At 40.4% G+C, this 21,701-nt stretch overlaps 1 protein-coding gene across 1 annotated transcript in view; it reads left to right on the top strand.

Moving 5' to 3' along the window:
* gdap2 (ganglioside induced differentiation associated protein 2) overlaps positions 1-18,480 on the top strand; it is a 38,129-nt gene extending 19,649 nt beyond the window's left edge. The window contains exons 10-14 of the mRNA XM_036138927.1: positions 577-653; positions 1,015-1,154; positions 9,411-9,465; positions 11,464-11,607; positions 15,494-18,480. Coding sequence (XP_035994820.1) covers positions 577-653; positions 1,015-1,154; positions 9,411-9,465; positions 11,464-11,607; positions 15,494-15,535 — 458 coding nt within the window. The 3' untranslated portion in view covers positions 15,536-18,480. The remainder of the gene's footprint in view (positions 1-576; positions 654-1,014; positions 1,155-9,410; positions 9,466-11,463; positions 11,608-15,493) is intronic.
* Positions 18,481-21,701: the final 3,221 nt, after the last annotated feature.

The raw sequence follows: 21,701 nt of genomic DNA on the forward strand, positions 1-21,701 counted from the left end.
TCTGTTTTAAAAAGGCCTCAATATAATTCCTTTTATTGCCTTGTGTATTTTTCTCTTCTGGAAATAAACACCCTAATATAACTAATAACTAGAATTGAATCAATGAGATATTTTGGGGCTAATCTTTGATTACAGATTTATATTTCTGAGCTGTCTGATTTTACTCAATTCTGATTCCTGCTTAAGGACTATGAATAACAAAATATTTCTTTCTACGTTCTGGTTTATTTTATCCAGAAAGCTATACAGTCATGAACAGAATTGTCGCTCGGATGGGTTGTTTTTCTGTTTTTTTGCAACTTAACAGCTCAGAGGTACGGTCACACCGAACGTGAACAAGGCAAATGGAGTGAATGATAGATCAGACATGCACAAAATAACAGTTTAAACCATCATGATAGTCTGATTTTCCTTTACAAGATTCATCATGGTTCTGATTCAGTCACTGATTGGTACCGGAGGTACCGACCTGCACTGAAAAGCTTCTCCAGCTGTTCATCAGCTGTTCATCAGCTGTTTCCATGACTTAAACCTCTGATGGGGCTTTCTAACATGTATTTTCTTACGTGTTTTTAGGGATGGATATCTGCGGCAGGACGGTGATGGTTGTGGTTGGACGAAACATCCCAGTGACCCTCATTGACCTGGAAAAGGTACCTTACAAATTCAGGCATCTAAACATAAAACTGCTGTTTTAGTCAGCGTTGCTTAGTCTTTTCTTCACTTCTGCCTCGTGTCTGAACGCGTGCTTCAGCTCGACATATTTTAGGCTTTTATGAACGTCTTTGACGTTGTGTGCAAACAAATGGAGACCTTCAAAGTGTAAGCGCACACTTGTAAGTGTGCTGTACATCCGCATGTTTTTGGCGACTGTTTATACTGTGTGTGTTGGGAGGCGAGGGGGGGGGGCTTTTATACATAATCATTTTTAAAAGTTTTTGTCTTTTATAGTCAATATAAACCCATAGAATATGCAGCATTTTAAAATAAAGTCTGTTTGTGTTTTCTGTGCAGGCATTGCTGTACTTCATCCATGTGATGGATCACATCACAGTGAAGGAATATGTGATTGTTTACTTCCACACACTGACCGGAGAGCACAACCATCTGGACTCAGAGTTCCTCAAAAACCTCTACGACATCGTCGACAACAAGTCAGTCCGGTCTTTTTATTCTCCTGAGTTAAACTGAACTTAGGGTTTCAGGCCTTTGTTTCATAAACCTATGCTGGGAATCGACCCGCCAACAATTAGTGATGCCTGTTCGGGTCAGCGGTGTTTGAGTCTTTTGTGCCCATCAGACCTGAATACATTTGTGGCTTGATGCATTACCTAGGCTTGATTCACCTCCTGAATTAGTTTCCCCTTGAAGGTGTTTTAATTAAAACTGATCAGTGACTTGTTAGAGGTTTATCTTTAAGAAACTTCACAGTAGTGCATCTGGGGGCAGATCAGGATGAATACATTAAGATTTATGCAACGTTTTAAAGCACACCAACCTCATTTATTCCACAACAGAAAATAATTAAAGCCACCAACAGACTTCAAAGTTCTGGTGGCTCGGCCAGGCTGAGTAATAAAGAACGAAGAGTCCCCTTTAAACATGGAGCCAAATAACTAATGGCATTAAATGAGATCCAGAGTTCCTTGAAGGAGCATCTCACTTCGAGGCAGAGATCAGTGCCGAAACTGAACGTTTCACCACAGTGTTCATCTTGAACTGTTTTGGTTGAAAAACAATGATTCACTCTAAATTAAGTATATTGTTATTAAAACCAAATAGCTTTAACATTTTATGGTTATTTTTACCAATTTATACAGAAGAACGGTTAAAAGCTGTTCATAGGTCTTACGGGTCCTAATGATTTTTTATTAGAGCCTGGCTTGCTGGATGTGAACCTCTGAAATTCTGGCTGACGCTGACGTGTTTTATTCCCAGACTGCTTGGAGTTTATCACATGTTGTTGACTTTTGTTCAGCCACCTACTTTTTCAAAAATTGAACACAATGGAGTTGAGCTCTGGGAACTGTTCTCACCGTGTGTCCAGAGTTTCAGTGTGATCTTCTCTAGACTGTCCTCCTCATCATGTTTGGCCCGTGACTCAGTCCTCCATCATGCTGACAAGTACTCCGATTAGCACCAAATTGTTCTTGGATTGTTGGAAGAGGTTGCTCTTTCTGGACCTTTTGCTCTTTCCCACTCTTCGTTCCCGGCAGTGGTTTTGGGCCCAATTTTAAGCCCTCTCTCCTGGATAAGAAGCAACCCCACACATGGATTGCACCAGAATGTTTCACTTAAGATCCAACAGAAGACTCTTGCCATTGTTTTCCCAAGGCAAGGGATTTTTCTAATAACTCCAGTTGTTTGGCGGAGCTGATTATATAAAATTACTTGCCAGTCTTTTGGTGCCCATTGTTTTGCTCCCTGGAGATATTTAGTATGTCTTAAGGGCTTTACTTAGACAGAGATGATGCTGTGTGCTTTCGTCACAAGGCTGTTGTACAGAAGTGTCGGCCTCACTTTACAAAATCCCCATCAGCTGCCAAAGTCCAGCAATTTCTGCACTGGTACAACGTGATTCAGACTGTATTAACTCTCTTTAGCTGGTTGGTCTGTACCACACAGCACATATGAATATGTGACTGCACTTGTGTTAGAACGTTTGGTGAGATGGACTATCGACTGGAGCATTAAAAACAGAAAACAGCAAAGTCAAGCTGATTTGTGGAGGTGCCGAGACAGAAGTGTGAAGATGAGCTATCAGCAGTTCTCAGGGCAGAACCGGCAGCTGTTTTAAAGGAGCCGTGCCAAGGAAATGGTTTAAATAGATAAATAAAGGAAGAGGCTTCCACCCATATTTCCCTTTGCTAATTGGTACCTCCATGACCATTTTGTTCCTCCCTACCTATGTGCTTAGTGCATCAGTTTATTTCTCTTTGCATTTTGGTGTGTTTGCTGACTCATGGTGATGAATTGCTATAAAAATAACTCACATTTCATGTATTTAATTGGATTTTATAGTTTTCTCTGAAGACTATATTTTGCACCTTCTGTCCATGAGTTGTGGTTCTGATCGCCATTTGGGCCTTTTAACTTTGACAGATTTCCCCCTTGTGGGACAATAAAGGTAATTCTTTCCTTGTAAAAATAAAAAAGCTCTAAGCAGTCTCATGCTGATAAATGGTATTTATTGGAATAATATAACCACATACTCTTATAGAGGACTAAAGGCAGTTTAGGGTAATTGGTTTAAATCATATGTTGTCAAAGCAGATGTGAGAGCTGCTGGTTCTGAATTGATGCATGAACGGTATGAAACATACAGTGGCAGACGGCTGCTTTTTGTACCTGTAAACATTGGGTATGAAACTACTAAAATGCAGTAGGTTTTTAGGTACTTAACGTTTATTAATTAACAAAACAGTCATTCTGGAGTCTGGTTTGTTAATTAATGTAGACAAAGCAGATCCACAAGACATGAGATCTAAAGTGTCTCAACGTGTAATGCTTGTGTGTGTGATAATTTGTGTTTAAAACCGATGGTTCTGCCAAGAAACTATTAATATTTTTCTAATTGAGTGAAAACGTATATATCTGTTATAGCCACATGAAGTCTGATGTTGTGTAATTACCCAAACACGCGACAGCTGTCTGGATGTGATGTCTTTTAAGGCTCAGATCTAAGGAATATTTACGTCTGGTTTTAAAGCGGACATATTGTATTATGAGGAAGTTGAAGTGTTTTCATTCAAGTGTTTACTTAAAGTGTTCAAATAGCCTTGACTGCAGATCCACGGCAACGGCTGTCATGTCAGGAAAAACTCACTTTATCATATTTTTTTTTTCTTTTTTTTACAAAAAGGCTTAAACCAAACCTGATGGTTGCTTAGAACCGGTTCTTTCTGTTCCTATCTGTGAATTGTACCGACTACAGATGCACCAGTCACTTTTGTAGAGCTCTGATACATTTAATTTTTCCTTAGATACTATATCTAATTTGCAGCAATAAAAAAAAAAAAGAATTCTAGCCATCCTACATTCAACCATTATTGATATTAGGAACAGAGGCAGCAGGACACAGTTTCTGAGAGAGCAGCTTCCGTAAACCATGATTTTATTTTATTTTTTTTCAAATGAAGACAAAAGGATCAGAGTTGGTATTTTGTCCGTAGCATCTTGTCAGCAATACTTACTGATAGCATTAGTAAATGTGATCAGCAGTCTGTGCATCCCCCACAGTAAGTAGTTCTTCCAGATTTCCAAAAGGCTTCCAGCAGAGGTTGAAAGCCCAAGATAATAAAGAAACTTTGCAGCAAGACATTCAGCTTTCCTGTTATCTGCTGAGCCAAACCATCGTCTGGATGGTCCCCATCTCCAGTGGTTCCAGGCTTCATCAGACAGGGTGCACCCCAACAGAACAGCAGAACATCACAGGGGCAAACAAATGTTAACAAATACTCAGTTCTAAAGGCAATTTACAGAGACGAAATAACCCGACAGGCATGGTTTATGCAAATTCCTTGGACTTTTGAAATTCTGGTTGGTTGGTAACCTCTCATCCATGTGAAGCTGTCGGCCATTTTCTCTGTATTAGCAACTTTATCACCAAAAAAAAAACAAGAAAAAAACAACAACAGAGCATTTACACCACACCCTCTTTGTTAGTTGATAAAATATCCCTTGGTATTTTAAGTGCCATATTAAAATCTCCTGAATTTGATTAACTTCTGCTTTCTGCAGATTGTGACACAAACAGGGCAAAACTTTACACATGAAAAGATCTTCGGAACTACATGACTCAAGTTTCCATGACTTGCTGTTTATTTAGTATCACTCATCATCACTTGCTGCCGCGTTGCTTTGTGATAGAGCAGCCGCACCGTATATATGGAGGCTACAGTCACCAACGCAGCAGTCCCAGGTTTCATTCACAACCCCGGGACGTTTACTGCATTTCATCTCTTTCTCTCTCTGCCCTTCCTCCTGAGAAGCTACTAATAAGTAAAGGCCTCTAATGCCGCAAGATAATATTGGATTAAAATATAAATTCCCATCAGTGAATGTAGGTCAATATATGGCAGTTCATAAATAATGTCAGCTCTTTTGATGCTTTACTCTGGATCCAGCTAAGTGGAGAAGCCTTAAAGCAGCCCAGATTATGCATACTCTGGATATTTTATCACATTATATTATATCACTCTGGATATTGGTCCTCTTTAGTGGGATACTTCCAGCAATGGTTGTAGATGAGCTTCTTTTTTTAAATGTATTAGCTCAGTAGGCCACATGATAAAAATGATGTTTCCTTTATTTTCATCTATAAACAGGCCCCTAATTGCCTAAGATTTCGGACTAAAGTACTACTACGCTGGAATATCTTTGATGGGGGGTTTCTTACTGTTTGTCTTTCCCGACACAAACTGCAGTCATAGATGTGAAAAATGCATTCGAACCCACACACAAGCACATGTTCCTTCATGTCAACTTAAAAAACTCGATGGTCGCAGCTCTTTCTGTCTTTCTCGGGTAATCACATCTGAACCAGCTTCCTGTGTCAGATGGAATCTCCATGCAGCCATCACAGCTCTTCTGACGCTCCTGCTGCTACGTTCTCTGCTTCCTGTCAATGTTCAGGCTGTCGGTTTCACCAAAGCTTTCTCGTTCGTTTTCTCTCAGGTAAATTCCAAGTAGCACCTCATCGGTTTCACCTTTATGCTGCGTAATAAATCCCCACAAGGCTGACAAAGTCATTTAGGTGGGTGAGTTAAGATGAACAGGATGAGTGGAGCGCAGAATGCAGCTTTCATGCAGTCGTCACAGAATATGAATGAAAAGGCCCACGTCTTACTTCCCTTTTTAGTGGAACTGGGGAAGCCCATGCAGTCATTCACTATAACGGCGTACGTTTTCATGCCCTTTGCTGATTCATCGCAGACCAAAGCGAATGGAGGTGAAAGGCACATTCAACGGAAATGCCATGAAATGTACATCAATCCTACAGATGGCCTACATAGCCACACATGAGCTTCATGTGGAGATTTTTTGTTTGTTTGAAAGTTTCTTGAATGCAATGTGGCTGCAAGCAAATACCTAGAAAAGGGACTTCCTTTTGAGGCTTGTAGTGAAGTCATTTTTACGAGTTCCAGTTTTCTAGTAGGCAGCAGCGCTATTTAGGCTCAGCGTGGCTTAAAGGGCCACGCTGAGCCAAACTTGAACAAAGAGCTTTCCCCACTGTCTGGCTAAATGTGGACTCTGTGTTTTCCAACTAAAATAATAAACTCTGCACTCCATCAGCCAGCAGTTTTTATTCTGTTTTTGGTGAAATTTGTTTTTGCAAAACATGCTGTTATCTCTTCTTAGTATAATACCAGCTTTTCTTAGAAGGCCTCAGAAGTGTATTAAACAGCATAAAGGAGCTATAGAAGCACATCAGATTGGAGAGAGCTAAGGTTGTGGAGAAGTTTATAACAGGATGAGATTATGAAAAATATCACCAGATGGAAGATCTCTCAGAGCTTTGTTCAGACCCTCATCTCAAAAATAGAAAGAGAGTAATAGGCCTGTGTGATTTTTGCCAAAAATCTAAATTGGGATATACATTTTAGGCATAATCCTGATTTAATTTAGACTTTTCTCTGCATTAACCACAAGGACAATATAAAATCTAATCTGAATATTATTTTTCAATAGAATAAAACAAGTAATTCAGTTAAATAATCTCAGTGCTGCAACTCTCTTCCCTTCCATGTGGAGGCAAACCCACTTTAAACATATTGCCGACACCTGAAGGACGCCTCTTATCCATTAATTGTTACGTAGCCAAAAATTGGCTCTGGTGAGACCAAATATTTTGGCAAAACTGCTATTTGCGGGGAACGTAAACACTGTGCATCTCCCTCAACATACTATCCCCACAGTGAAACTTGATTATTGCACTTAATGCTCTGTGGAAGCATAAATAATTAACCCAGTGGAGGCTGCAAAACACCGGGGCAGAGCTTCACCTTCCAGCCGGACAGTGTCCAGCCAGAGTTACGGTGGAAGGGTTCAGATCAAACCTCCATACATGTGTAAGAATTTCAGTTTAGGCTTAAATTAAAATCGTGAATCTGGGAAATTACTGTTAAAAGATGATCTCCATCCCATTTTTCTAAACCTAAGCTATTTTGGACCAAGATTTTGGTTTCTTGATGTGGAAAGCTGGTACAGGCAAAAGACCTCTAGCTGTAAATGGAGCAAAATATGTTCAGCCGTCGTTACAGTCCTTGGCACAGGGACTTGGCATTGAAGGTATATAGTCATGTTTGTCACCCACATCCCGTGTGGTTAGCTCTCTTGGCTTGGTTGGGCAGAGGCTGAATTAGAAAATGTCTGGCCTGTCCCCCAGAGTGACTGAAGCCATTCAGAGGTCTATACCCATGCTTCCTTTATTATTCCAAGTGGCGTGCTTTTTGAATGGGTGTTGTGTGAACAGTGCTGTTTTGGTCATGTTCCTGCAGAATTTATAAGCTACAAGCCTTTTCCAGCATTGAACTGTATTTGGGGGTAACTTCTGCATACCATACAGGCCTTGGTAATGCTGCGGGGCTGCTGGGCTCTCTTTTCCCATCATGGCGTATTTACCTGTATTGTTTCTGGGCCTCTCAGCATTGCCTCTCAAGTCCATCGAGTGCTTTGACGTTTTAAGCGCTGTCCATGAAATCTTACAACGAGATCTGGCCAGAGCAAAACAATAAGTGAATTGCGAGCTTTGACTGTGCATGATTCTGTTTGCCGTTTTCTCCAGACCCCCAAGGAGTTGTACCCTAAACCTGCCTTTGTGCCATAGGTTTTTGAGTCCTCTTACAAGTACAGTTCACTAGAGCGTATTCCCACCCCTAGTGAGAGCTTTGCATGTGTATTTGGACAAGTATATTCAAAAAAGGAATCAAGGTTGCCGGTCCTGGGCTCCCAGCTAGAGGAGGGGAGGCCCCTGACTAGTCAGTGACTTTCACACTGGGTGGTACAAGCGATCAGGGAGGCTCAGGTGTGCCAGGGACTACAGTCTCCTGCATGCCTGAGGGATGTCCATCTCATAGTCCCTGCTCTGGGTATTTCTGTGGGGGGATGTTTGGGCTGCTGCTTGCTGGGAATCCCCACGTACTTTTTGCAAGTGGAAGGTTCTACTGCCTGGACATGACTACATTTTCATTAGTGTGCTTAGACCTTAGTGTGGTATCTTACTCTGTTATCTACTTTTGCAAGGCATTGAAAGTTTGGCTTGTTAATTGTTGAATTTGACAGAAAAGAACAGGAAGCAGGAATAATTACAGATGAGGGTCATGCTGTAGCTGAACTTTGGGCAGCGTCAGGTTTACTCGTTGCAGAAGTTCATCATTACGATTCTGATATATTAGAGATTTCTGAACTCAAAACAGGAACCGTGTCTGTGGGTGGGTTTCATCTCAAAACCAAAGGCGTGATTTTCCTCCACTCACCAAGGTAGCCGCCACCTTAACACCGCTACGTGGGTTTGTGGCCTCAGCACTGGATCTCTACCATTTACAAATTCAGATACTGATGAGAGCCGCGGCATCCGGCTCAGTCTGAGGAACGGTTAGCGCTCAGGGTAAACAGCTCGACTCCAATGAATACTTCATGATGTCATAAAGTGATGAATCACTGCCTGCAAGGTGGAACAACAGATTTCAAAAGAGGTGTCTAGGGATCAAGTGAGTGTTAGATGCATGAGAACAATCAGCACGCAGGTGTGGAGGTTCACTTGAATCTACTCAAAAAGTCATTAGTTTCTAGTTTTTTATGCCATTTATCATCCATCAACCCAGATCTGTTTAGTATGTGTACTTAATGTTATTGTGTTTGATGGCCGATCACTTCATCTGATTCCCCCCCCCCAAATCTCCATGGTTACAAAACATTGGCTGCACTCTTCCTGCACGGCTCATTCCTGGTCTGGCCCATGAAGCTGATCGCTGCCCACTTGTCTGATGGATCACGTGTCTCTAATTGTTGGGGGAATTCGGAAGCGGCTTTAATTTTAAAAGGACGTTAACCCCAGTTCTTTGGCTAGAGGCTTATTTTATCGGTTCTTATGTATTTTTCGTGTTATTGTAAATTTTAATAAGGTAAAATGTCACTGTGGTCTCTGTGAGAAGCTATTGTTTTAACAAGACTGTGTGATAACTGTTTCCTTTTTGGGCCTCAAAGCCGTCCCTTCAGAAACACAGCGACAGTAATCTCACTTTGCACACATCTTTTTCTTTCTTTCAGTACATTAGTCATTATCACATCTTCGCCATGATCTTCAGTTTCACAATAGATTCTTTTTGACTTGACTTTAAAAACACGATGCCTGCTGAATAATGGAGAATCACACACACCTCTCATATCGGCTGTTTTTTGTGTTGCAGGTATAAAAAGAATCTGAAGGCCTTTTATTTTGTACACCCAACGTTTCGATCAAAGGTAAGGGCCTGAAATCCTGATGGATTTTTTTAGTATTATTACTATTGGAATTATCTGCAAAGCTTAAAAGTTTATTGATGCCCCACGGAGCAGCCAGGGGTGTTGGCTAGAGGAAAAATCTGCCCTACTGGTATGAAAAACACACAATAAGATCTTCCAGTTTATTTATTAGTGGCAGGTTACAGTTGTTTTTAGGTTATGCTGCTTTTCTTATTTCATAAACACTGGCATCGTTTATTATGGTTGCTGTTGTTCATAGCTATTAAAGCAATATTGTTAATGACAACAGGGCTGAAAACAGATACCCTCATCGCACTCTTGTATATATTCCTTGTGTTTCATTATCAGTGCAATGCATAGCGTAGCGACTGTAGGTTTAAAACAGGGTTGCTTTAGGAAGTGTGATGGGTGACGCTTCTTTAGTTGGCTTTTAAGCCATAAAGGGCAGGTTTTTTTGCAATGGATAATGTTTCCTGTTAGAGTTTGCTGTTTGCTGAAAAGAGTAGTACTTTCAGCAAGCTGATCAGAAATGAGACATAGTTGGAGAAAAACTCTGACACTTTAACCTGGCATTTGATTTATAAAGACTTTCCTCTGTAGCGAGAGAGGGATGAAACTTGTTTTTGCTTTTAAACCCTCGGTGGACCACTTACTGGCCCATGTCTATTTTGCATTTTTGCTTATAAAAATGTTCTGTGCTGCTGCCACGGCTCTTTGGCTGGCCCACTTCTAGTGCTTATGTTATTTAGTTATCTAGTGTTGCATCTTGATGTATTTACTGATCTTTGGTTAAGCATGTAACTCTGTAATATATGTTTTACTGAGAGATGATAAACTATACAAAATCCATTACTCTGTTGGGATGTAGATATAGTTCAGAAATCCAGTGAGAGGACCTAAAAAACAAAAACAAATTCTGCCTGCCCTGTTGGCCTCTTCAACACTAATGCTCAGCAGCTGAGATTAGTCAGTGCAAATCTAAGGGCAAACATTAATAAACCAACAGACTGCTGCATCCAAGGTGCACAAAGGAGCGATGCTGCAGATCCTTCCTCCCAGCACCGTATGACCATCACTGCTCCCAATATACTTACATTCCTGCTGTTATTTGCACAGTTTTTGCATTTCTTGTAAATAGATTTTTATGCACCAATATATAGTACATCCATATTTTATAGTTTATTTCAAATGACCCTACTCAGTGTTACATTTCTTTGAATCTCAGGATGCTGTTTTAAATAATTGCCAGTGTTTTATTTATTTATTTGTTTGCTGTAAATTTGCCCTTTAGCCTCTTATTGTTATTTTCTGTTTTCATATATTTACTTTTGTGTGAATCCGTGTGCTTCAATTTGCTTGTCACTTTGCTGCTAGTACGCTTAAATTTACCCATCAAAGGGTAATGAAGGTTATTCTGTTTGAAATCGTGCAGTTTCATTTCAACTATGCATGAAACAAGCCAAGTTTAAGGTTTATTTAATTACGACAATGCATATTAATCAACACAGTGATACGCCTCACTGTATACATGCCAAATCTGGCACAATAGCTACATTTCACCCAAAGCCCTAATAATGGCAAGTTAATATTAACTCTGGAATTTATAGTTGTGAGTAACTATAAGTTGTTATGTAATAGTTTTATCAGACAGGCTGCACCACTTCTACTACACTAAGTACTTAGATGCTTACCACAGTCAACAAGCTGAATCAGGACATCTAAATATTTTCCTTTTTGGCAAAGAAAGTTACAGCTTGAGAGCATTCTGGTTTATGTTAGTTTCCTCGTTGTTTAAAAGAACTGCAGTACTTTTGCACAAATGACCAAACTTTTGGTCAGATCGTTAAAAGGTCATTAGATATGATCTACTTCTGCTGGTTTCTTTAGACCGCCACATTCAGTTTCTTCGGTTGTGGCAGGCTAACAAACTCAGGAACTCCAAATAAACATGAAACACTATCCATACCACTGTTGCTTTGTTGTTTCCCAACACTGCAGGTCTCCACTTGGTTCTTCACCACCTTTAGCGTGTCCGGCTTAAAGGAGAAGGTCCGTTACCTGGACAACCTGCAGCAGCTCTTTACCTGCATCAAACCCGAGCAGATCGACATTCCTCCATTCGTCCTGGAGTACGACGCACGGGTAAGCGGCAGCTCAGGCATCCAAGGCTGACCCCCACAGAGAAACCCAGATCCTGTTGGAACATAGTCTTTATAAATTCTTGGCTAAAAGTCTGTAATTACTTCTAAATTGTTACAAACTAAATTATTTGCATGTGCATTGGTGGGAAAATAGTTTTGCCCCCTTGGATTTATCCAGGTTTTTTTTTTCATCCCACATGAATCATTTTCTGGCCAAACTAAGATTAATATCAGACCAAGGGCACTTGAGTAAATAAATATTTCAGTTTCAATATGAGGATTTTATTTATTAAAGGAAAAAAAGCTATCCAGCCTAACATGACCCTCTGTGAAATAGTAAATGCTTTGACTAGGCCAATCCAAACCCATCAGTTTTTTTTAACCCACTCCAAGGTGGGCTTACTGGTGAGCTTCAGATCACTGTCCTGTTCTGTAACCTAAGTGGGCTGGAGCTTTAGGTCCCGTTCTGATGGCTGGACACTTTTCTGTCTGAGAGCAAAGATCATGGTTCCATAGTTATGGCATGTTGTCCAGGTCCTGAAGCAGCATATTAGCATATAGTATTAAATGTTTGTTCTCTCTCCAATTTTCCTCTTCATAGTAGCTACATCTGGCCTGATGTTCTGCTTATCTGTGACACCATCCTGAAGACGGGCTCCAGCTGAGCTACATCTGGCCCGGACTCAGTGGTTAACCCTGTTTCTCTCCTAGACAGCTATTGGCCGAGCCTTTACTGTAAATAACTAAGTGCTCTCTTTCATCCTCTACACTTGAAAACTTACTCAGAGCTGATCTGCTTAGCTGTGTTTCTCTCCTAGATGAAGTCACAAAAAGAACTACTACCACCGTTACGTTTTTACTTCTCATATCGAAAGTACTCCTGGATCAGTGATTCTGGATTATTTATGTGTCTTTGCTCTGTCTTCTCTAACCCCCAGTTGGTTGTGACAGATGGCCGTTCACACTGAGCCTGCTTCTGCTGGAGCTTTCTTCCTGTTAAAGGGGAGTTTTCCTCTCCACTGTCACTCCATGCATGCTCAGTGTGAGGGATTGCTTAAAAGTCGACACGCTGCAAACGTTGGAGGAGTGAATGCAGCTTGTCAACGACTCGATGCAATCTGCTGGGTTTCCTTAGAAAACTTTTTAACCACTATGTCTGGATGATTTGATTGAATGGACTTTGTGAAGGGCCGTAGCATGACGTGGTGTGAATTTGGGCTATATAAATAAACTGTTGGATTAAGTCAGCCCCCAACCATCCAGCTACCACCACCATGGCTGACTGTAGGTTTGATGGTCTTCCCTGAAATGTTGGTGGGTCGTTACATTTTCACACATGGTCCCGTTGGTTTGGGTAGCTTTTTCACTAATAAATGAAATCCTTTCCAAACTACATTTTATTTACTCAGATTTTCTTCGATGATTTGAAACATATATACGTGTTCAAAGAAGAACTTTCCACATTTAACAGGATCGTTGGTTTCTCATTTCATGTCTCAAATTATGTTGAAAGCATTTTTTTTCCTTTCTCAGTTCTGTCCACAGTCCTTCTGCTTGAAAATCTAAATCTTTTTTTTTTTTTTCCATAAATGACTGATGATGGTAGTTAAAACTGGATCTGGTGATTGTCTGGGTTTTTCAAAGGCTATATACTGAAATGCTTTGCCTTCCAGCCTGAACTTATGAGACAGCTACCCTGCAATGTAAACAGCTTACATTCTCGTCTTGCTGAGGGTTTTTTGTTTCATGCAGACTGTACACGCTGCTAAAGCAGCCAAACTGGGTGAGTTGGGTTTAGTCAGAGAAATAGTTGGAGCATAATCCTTATGCTGTGAGAGAATAAAGGTTTCACTTTCTTTCTTTTCTAAGTTAAACTAGCTCAGGGACGTACACAATTTATAGTATATTATAATTTAACCATGTTAAAACAAGCCTTTGTTTTGACTCACATACTAGTCATCCTCACATCCACTCATTGTGTTTTACTGCAAACTTAATTCGAGACTGATTTTCCTTCAGGCCTAGCCCAGTAATGTGCTTACAGAGCCATGTGCATTTCATTCCAAGCACTTCCGATTGGGCTTTTAACTCTGTTTGATACGTCTCAGCGACGACTGAAATAATCAGCGATTGATTGGAGTAATACGTGTGCTTTTCTAAAAATGGCACCTATTAATCTTGCCTACAAAGCCAATTAGGATAACGAAGTCCAGGACATTCCTTGGCGGTTCCTAAACTGTGTCAAATCAAGGACTTTGAGTTTTTAAACAAGAATCTGTTGCCGCACAAAGAAGTTACAGCTTTACAAGCTTTATTTTTTTGCCTTCTCAAAGTCCCCTGGATGTCTGGGTTTAGATATATACAGAGTACATTCTTATAGTATTTGATCTTAAAAAGATCTACAGATGCGTGTTCTGATGAGTGACATCTGATCCAATTAAGATATAAACTTCAGTTAATACTCAGGTCTATTTTTTTAACTCAAAAGATTTTAACATGACAAAATACATAATTTTTTTTCCCTGTAGATATTTAGAAAAACAAGTGGAACAAGGCATGAAAACAGGGTTTGATTTGAGAACATTTTGATCTTGAGAAGGTAGGGTTGTCCTCTGAAGACGAGTTGACGTACAGATTTCCTGAGATGTGTGCTTGGCGAAGCAAATATCATCTGCAAAATAGCAAATATGCAGTCACAAACCTAACCCTGCTCTTATTGGGGACCATTAAATCTGAGCAGAGATGCCGTTTCATAGGGGCAGAGCACATTTCTAAAATTAGATATTTTCTTTCAATGTAAAAGCATAACTGAGAGTTTATTCTTGGTGAAAAGGATAAAACAAACAACTGCAGCTCTGTACAGCCGTCGCTCCAGTGAGGATGCTGACGTTAAACCAGACACTGCCAGCACTGTGACTTCATGCATGTAGAGGGTGAACGCACACGCTGGATTGTAATCAGCACAGAAGCTAGGCTGCATATTAACCTGAGCTCAAACTCAGCTGCTCTCCCATGCAGTGGGAGAGGATTACAGGTAGTTACCCCTGATTACTGCGGTTTTCCTGGAAAGTGAGCTGAGAAGTTTGGAACCACTTAGAAGGTAGCTTTACTTGACTGAAGCTCTCCTATCTAAGCGGGCTGGCAGTCGGCAGCCTTGTCAACATGTCCCATTTGACCTTAAAAAGAATTCAATTCAGTTTTAAACGGCACCAAGTCACAGCACGTGGCGTCTGTAGGCCCGTTGCTAAAAATAAGCACACAGCAGTGTCTCCTTGCCTGTAGCCGGCCTTCCAGGGCTCACCCTTCACTGATCTTTGCTCTATTCAAGAACATCAGTGCTTCTGGATGAAACAGCCCACAGCTCATGGTGTCCTGCAATCTCCTTTGTCTCTGTGCAGCTTAACGAGACGCAGCCAATTAAAAGTTAAAGGTGGGAATTGACCCATACTTACTGACATGCTGCCCCGCAACACATCAGTAAGTTGCCCTAAATAGTCGTATAATAGATCAGCAGACTTTCCCCGCTTCTCTCCAGCTTCTGCGCGACCTGTTGGTTCAGGTGGACGACCATGCCCTGGTAGGTGTGCAGCTCTGCCACCCTCTTTCTGTGTTCAGATGATGGATTGAATAGAGCTCTGTGAGATGGTGAAAGCTTAAGCTCTTTTTATAACCCTGCTTGGAGCTTCGCCACAACCTGACCCGTCTGCTATGCTCCCTGTCCTTCATGAGGCCGTTTGTTCACTAACGTTCTCTGAGAAACCTCTGAGACCACTAAAAGATCAACTCTCCCTCATTTTAACTGTACATTGAGTCTGTAATATAAGTAGTTTAGGATGGATCTCCTTTGGCTTGTGGAACCTAAAGGATCTTCTTTCTCTCTCTCTCAGGTAAATGGACCGAACCATCCCAACGAGGCTTCTGGTCTGTGACAGGAGACCTTCTGGACCTGTTTGCTTGGCCTACGCAGTGAATTCAGCCCGTTAAGTGGAAGTCATTAATGAACATCAAGCTGCCTGAGTGGTCTGAACTCATGAACTCCGTCAGGCTCTGAACAGCAGCGGGGAAATCTCGCTGTTAATGTGTTCCTGCCAAAAGTGTATGAAAAGAGGAGTCTCAGGTCAGAATTATGACAATGATGTACTGACTGACCGTCTGAGTTTCTGGATTATTGCTCCCAGAAAGCCTTTTTTTCTTTTTCTTTTTTTCTTTTTAAATGCATTTTCTTCAAAGCGAATAAAGAGTCAAGTTACAAAACCTCCGACTCGCCCTCAAATCAAATCACACCATGCTGGAGAGACACTGGAAGAAAGGAGGAACCCACTGCTAAGTGGGCAGCAGACTGCCAGCTCTAGGTTTCACTCACACAGACGCTCCAAACTTCAGCCCAGTTCATCACTATAGCAGCCAGGGGAGCTTATTCTGTGGGGCAGGCTGTAATAGAACAATAACATGTCACATCTTTAACACTCATTTACGTGTCTGGGGTTAAATACAGGTCCCAATATCTTTAATGTATTGTTGAACGCGCTGACAGTGTTTTGAAAGGGTATCCGGTCTACAGCTGCTGAGGGTTAACCTATGAGCTGCTCCGTTTCCGTCTTGGCCTCATGCTGCAACTGAAAGGCAGCAGGCGACGCGTGTGCATCTGTCAGCGTTTAGAATGAAGCAAGTCAATAAATACAAGTTTACTCTGCAAGGTTTTCATTTATGCACTTTGCAAGAGGTTCAATTTGTAGCATTTCGTGAATGATATGGAAAAAGGAGAAGTCTTGTCCCTTTCACAGAAATTAGCGTGCGTATTTTGACTATCTCTTGAAATCTTAAGCCCTAAATCTTCCAAATGTGGAAGAGCCATAAATCCTAAACGAGGTTTTTCCTGATGGACACTGCTTTCCTATTTTAGATTCAGCCTCTCTGATCACATTGTTCACATTTTCCTTTTTGGATCTCTGCATTGAGTTTGCATGTTCTCTCTTTGCATGCGTTGATTCTCTTCAGGTACTCTTGGTTCCTCTCAGTTCAAAAACATGATTGTCTCTTAGCAGGTGTAGGATGGATTTGCTTGGAAGTATAAAACATGAGGCAGTAAATATGTACTACAGGTTGATTGATAGAGGTGGTAGGTTTGAATCCAGCAGAAAAGAACTAATGGTGGTCCATAGATCCCCATTTATGCATGAAAGCATTAGCCCCCTAGGCTAATGCTTTCATGAAAGTCTCTTGTGTTTAGCAGCTGCTAACGGGTGCATTTAGCTCAATAAGTGACCAGCTCCCCACCCTGGCTGATGAAAAGAATTCACACAGCATAATGCTGCCACCACCATGTTTCATAGGGGGAATTGTGTGTTTCCAGCACACACAGCATTTTGCATAAAGGCCAAAAAGGTTGATTTTGGTTCAGTTTGGCTAAGGGGGGAAAAAAAGGATGCTCCTGTATTTTGTTTTTAAATACTGTCTATATCCTGTAAAATGAATCAGTTTTGTGAAATAAACCCTCCTAAATGTACTTATTTATTAAAAAAACAAGTTTTCATCTAAACTTTCTTGATTTGCCCACCATCCACAGCCCTTGTTTTAAAATGGAGAGTTGCTTTTCCAGTCAGATTTAATTGCTTCCCAATTGTTTCAAAAAGTAAAAAAGTCATTAAATATTGATTTCTCTTGATTTAAGGATTAGTCAGTTCAAATCCTCATATTACAAATCCATTTTAATTTCTTTGGTGGACAAAGTTTAGATTTTGTGAAGAGAGGTTTTGTAAATGGATCGACAGTCACACGGACGATCTTCGGCTGTTAAAACGGTGACAGACTAGACCTGTAGAAACCTGCTCATACATCATCTTGTGCCACCTATACCAGCATTTTCAGTTTGTTTTAAATAAATAAAAGGGGCTTAAACAGGTAATCAGTTCTACTGGCTGCTACCTCTCTGTAGTAAAACTGTCTCAGTGAATAATGTCTGCTGGAGCAAAAGCTGCTCCTGTGGGCTGATGCCACCTGCATCATGTCTTCACTCCACCATCAGCCATATTCACCAGCTACATCCTCTCTAGGACAGGCATGAGCTCCGGGAACCTCTTGGGGTAATTGTGCCGCTCTGTAGACATCCTGATTTTTAGCATGAAATGAAGCTCAGAAATTCAGACAGAGATTGTTCTTTTTTTCACTGCTGTATTGAGTTAAGAGGCTTTAGTCGCAGTTCCCCCATTTGATTTTAGGCATTCATCAGAAGGAAAAGTGCCAACGTACTCGTTTAAGAACTTAGGTTTTATTAAGACCAAATCCTATCAGGACATAAAATCAACTGTGTTAAGAGTACTGAGGAGAGCTGCAGGTGCTGGACAGATTCAAGAGCAGGGTTCCCAAACTTTTCATCCTGCTGTTAACCCCCAAAATATAGCATTTTGAGTTTTCCTTTGTTTTTTTTTTCTTACAAAAATGCAGCCTTCCCCCTGTGTTAAAATGACACGTGTGGAGCATGTTATGTTATACTTTGGTATCGGTTTAATAAAGAAGGAAAGCTCTTTTTAGCACATCAGCATCAAATCATCTCATGACCCCCTGGGTGGGGGTCGCGACCCCAATTCGGGAGCCCATGTTTAGAGCACCAACTAAGGAAGGTCTGTTTTTACAAGCATAGACCCCGAAAAACTTGTAAAAACTGATTTATTTATTTTTATTTTTTTCCAGAATGTATTTAACTGAGCCAAATTTTGACTTGATGGAAACGTGTCTTTGTTTTATAAATATATCTGTAATTTCAAGATTACAGATTCTGGCTGTCCAAAGCTTTCAGGGTGTGAAAGGTAGTGTCTTTTTCTTCTGTTTGGGTCCTTTTTTTATTTTCTGATTAAAACGCCTGTCTTTCACCAAAGTGTTTGCAGTCTTTTATCTTGATAATTAAAGACAAAGGGAAGAGCTGGTAGGAATGTGCTAACGTTAGTGTCTTGAATTAAAAGTAAAAAGAAAGGTAAAAATATATTTTTAATTCTATCCTGTAATTCGAGCCATGAAAGTGTGTTAGTATTATTTTTCTGTAGAACAAAAATGACCGCATTTTGTATTCAATTTTAAACAGTTGACCTGAAAAGGTGCAGTGTCTAAATCAAACCATAAAAGGCCAAAAACAATGAGTGTTTTTGTGTTTCTGTTGACTAAAAGCACTGTTCAACTCAAACATTGAAAGTCTACTCCTCCCTGATGGGTGATGCATTTTAAAAAAGGGAAGCGGTTGAGTTGAATATTGAGTTTTAACGAACACAAACTTATCTCAGGGTTCAATCCGTTTCTATACCGTTTCTTGGTACTGAAACGAGCAAAAGGTCAGCTGACACACAGCGCTGTAAAAGGTCAGTGGCGTAGAGCAGGGTGAGGTCATTCAATACTTAAAAACAGAAAATACTTTTAAAATGGATCCTAGAATGAATAGGAAGGAGGTTTAAATGGATCATCAGGTCCGGTCATGTCACTGAACTAGGTGTCTGCTACGCGCTCCTGTTCAGCATAGATGCATTTACGCTGAGAACAGTGATGTGGATTTTAATGTTCTGCTCCATCATGAGTTGGTACGTTATTTACTTTTGTGACGTCCGTTGTTCTGCTTTAAAACGTGACACCGCAACAGAACAGTGGACAACTATTAAGTTTAAGAAACCTTAACGTTCCTTTACCAAATGTTTGTCGGCCTTTTTCAACACTTAATTACTCCTGAAACAACTTCAAGCCAAGTGGAAACATCACTGGTACCAGACAAAAAAAAAAAAAAAAGAGTAGTATACTACTGCTGCCTGTAGTAGTATTCAACTGGCTGCTCAGCAGGACACGTCCCAGCGGCTGAACTTTGAAGGTAGATTCAGGGATGCTCTCGACATGTATATATATCCGAACAGCCAAAGTGATGTAAGCATTTTTATTCTCAAGTATCAGTGCAGTTTAATACAAAAGTCCATAAAAACAGGCTTTAGTATTTAAGTGGTTTTACTGTTGCATAAGTTATCGAGGCCTTTGGCCATACCTCATTATCCATATTTATTTAAAAAAAAAATCTTCAGTCAGTTCTTCACTAGCCCATTTATGAAGTTCTAAAAGATGAAATCAAACTTTTCACAATTTTTAAAATTCTTTGTTCACTGTTGAATGAAGAAAGAAAACTACCAGTCTCTCTCTTCTGAATCACAGTGAACTGTGACTTTAAAGTCAAAGTACTGACCAAATGGGGATTTCGGTGTAGCTTTATACTCTTTGAGATACTAAAGACTGTTCATCATATGAGCTCTGTAATAATTTTGTCTTTAACAAAATATTAAAGCCATGTTTTACGGTGACCTCTGTCTGGCACATGCAGTGTGACGTAGACTCTGCTCCCAATATAGACAATTAGCGATCGCTGAAAATACTTTCAATGCTATTCTTCTCTTCTAAATATTCATCAAAATCATGCAAAAACCATTCAGTTAAAAAAAATGCAGACTGCTACATTTGTAGCTTTTGGGACACGGTGGAGCTCTGATTCAGATGGAAAAAGAGCAAACAAATGTATATACAGGATGCAGTTACTGTGTGAATATTGGTGCAGAAAAAGGAACAGAGTGCAGGGACCAGGTTTATGTAATATAAAACTGCTCCAATATTTTACTAACACTTTACTATTGTGACAGGAAAAAGGTGGCAAATGGAATACAGTTTGTTTTGACCAGTGACTCACTGGAATAAATGATTTTTACTGAATGTCAGCTTTAATGTCATCAATGGCTGTTTCCTTAACAGTCCTTGGGAGCAGAAAGTGTTCTGCTTAAAATGGAGAAACAGCACTGATACAAAGCTGGGGGGAAAAAAACAACTTGTGTGTCATTATAAAAATAAAGTCATGATACACCACCTTGTCTAAACTACTGAAGGCAAAAGTACCTGGCAACAGAGGAGCTTAGTTGTACTAAGGTACATTCTGTCATAATTTCACTCATGTGGAAACTTTTGCTTAAGTAGAAGTAAAACTTTCTCTGTTCACATCTGTTTTCTTAAATTTTACTTACTGTGAGACAAAAAAAACAAAAAACTGTTTTTTTCTCCAAGAGCACAGGAAAGATGGAGACAGAAGTGGCTGCATGAGAGGGATAAACAGCAGGTGCCTCATTCAGAGTGCTTTTTCCACTGGTCTCACCTAACCCCTTGCTGAAAACTGAGTCATGTTCCAGGAAGGAAAGAAGTGGTACCGGGCTGATTAAAGTCGGCCCCTCCACCTCCTGTCTCTTCATCCCGCTGACCACTGTGACCCTCCTTTACGTCTCCATTTCAGCCATTTTTAATCTTCGCTTGTCCTGGTCGGATTAAAGGGGCCGAGCGGATGAGGAGGGTTGAAGGATGCTGAGAGCTGCGAGGCATGGAGGAACAAATCCATCTTTTATGGAGCTCCTTGTGTGACAGGCAGGGATTAGCTGATCCAAACACACAGGGAAAAATATGTTTTCGGACAGAGTTCAATTCTCCAGGAGGCCTAAGAAAAAATGGTTTATTTACCGGTGTCCAGCATACTAAAAGCATGAATAAAACATACTCTTTTACTCATAAGTATCATTTTCCTCACATTAAACAAATCTGATTACCCAAGGCCACCTTCACTGCACATTGTTTCTAATCATTTGAACATTTCACCTTACATGTCAATAAGAGAGCTACAACACAGGCAACAGAATCTTGGGAGGACATTTATTAGACGAGCACTGCAATAATCTCTTGAATGAAAATTCATGCCATCGTTGTTTCTACATCCTGCTTTATGTGGAACAGCTTTCAACCCCAAAGTAGAACTGGACACAAAGACTCACCTCAATACATTGTAAAGACAGGGAAAACAGAGTAATAGTACTTACAAACTGAAATAGATTTTGGAAGAGTGAGTGACCAGAGTAGTATAGAAGAAAATCAGTTCTGACAGCTACAAATAAAAAATAAAGCCATCTTGATACTTTTGAAATGTGACACTGTTTTTAAATACCTGAAAATATGGTCGCTTAATACGCTAACCATAATCATGACTTTACAACCACAAAGTAGAACTTTGTGCTTCGAAAGCTACGGAACCCTAGAGGGGTCATC

Source organism: Fundulus heteroclitus, chromosome 7 (genome assembly GCF_011125445.2).
Source record: "Fundulus heteroclitus isolate FHET01 chromosome 7, MU-UCD_Fhet_4.1, whole genome shotgun sequence".
Taxonomy (NCBI): domain Eukaryota; kingdom Metazoa; phylum Chordata; class Actinopteri; order Cyprinodontiformes; family Fundulidae; genus Fundulus; species Fundulus heteroclitus.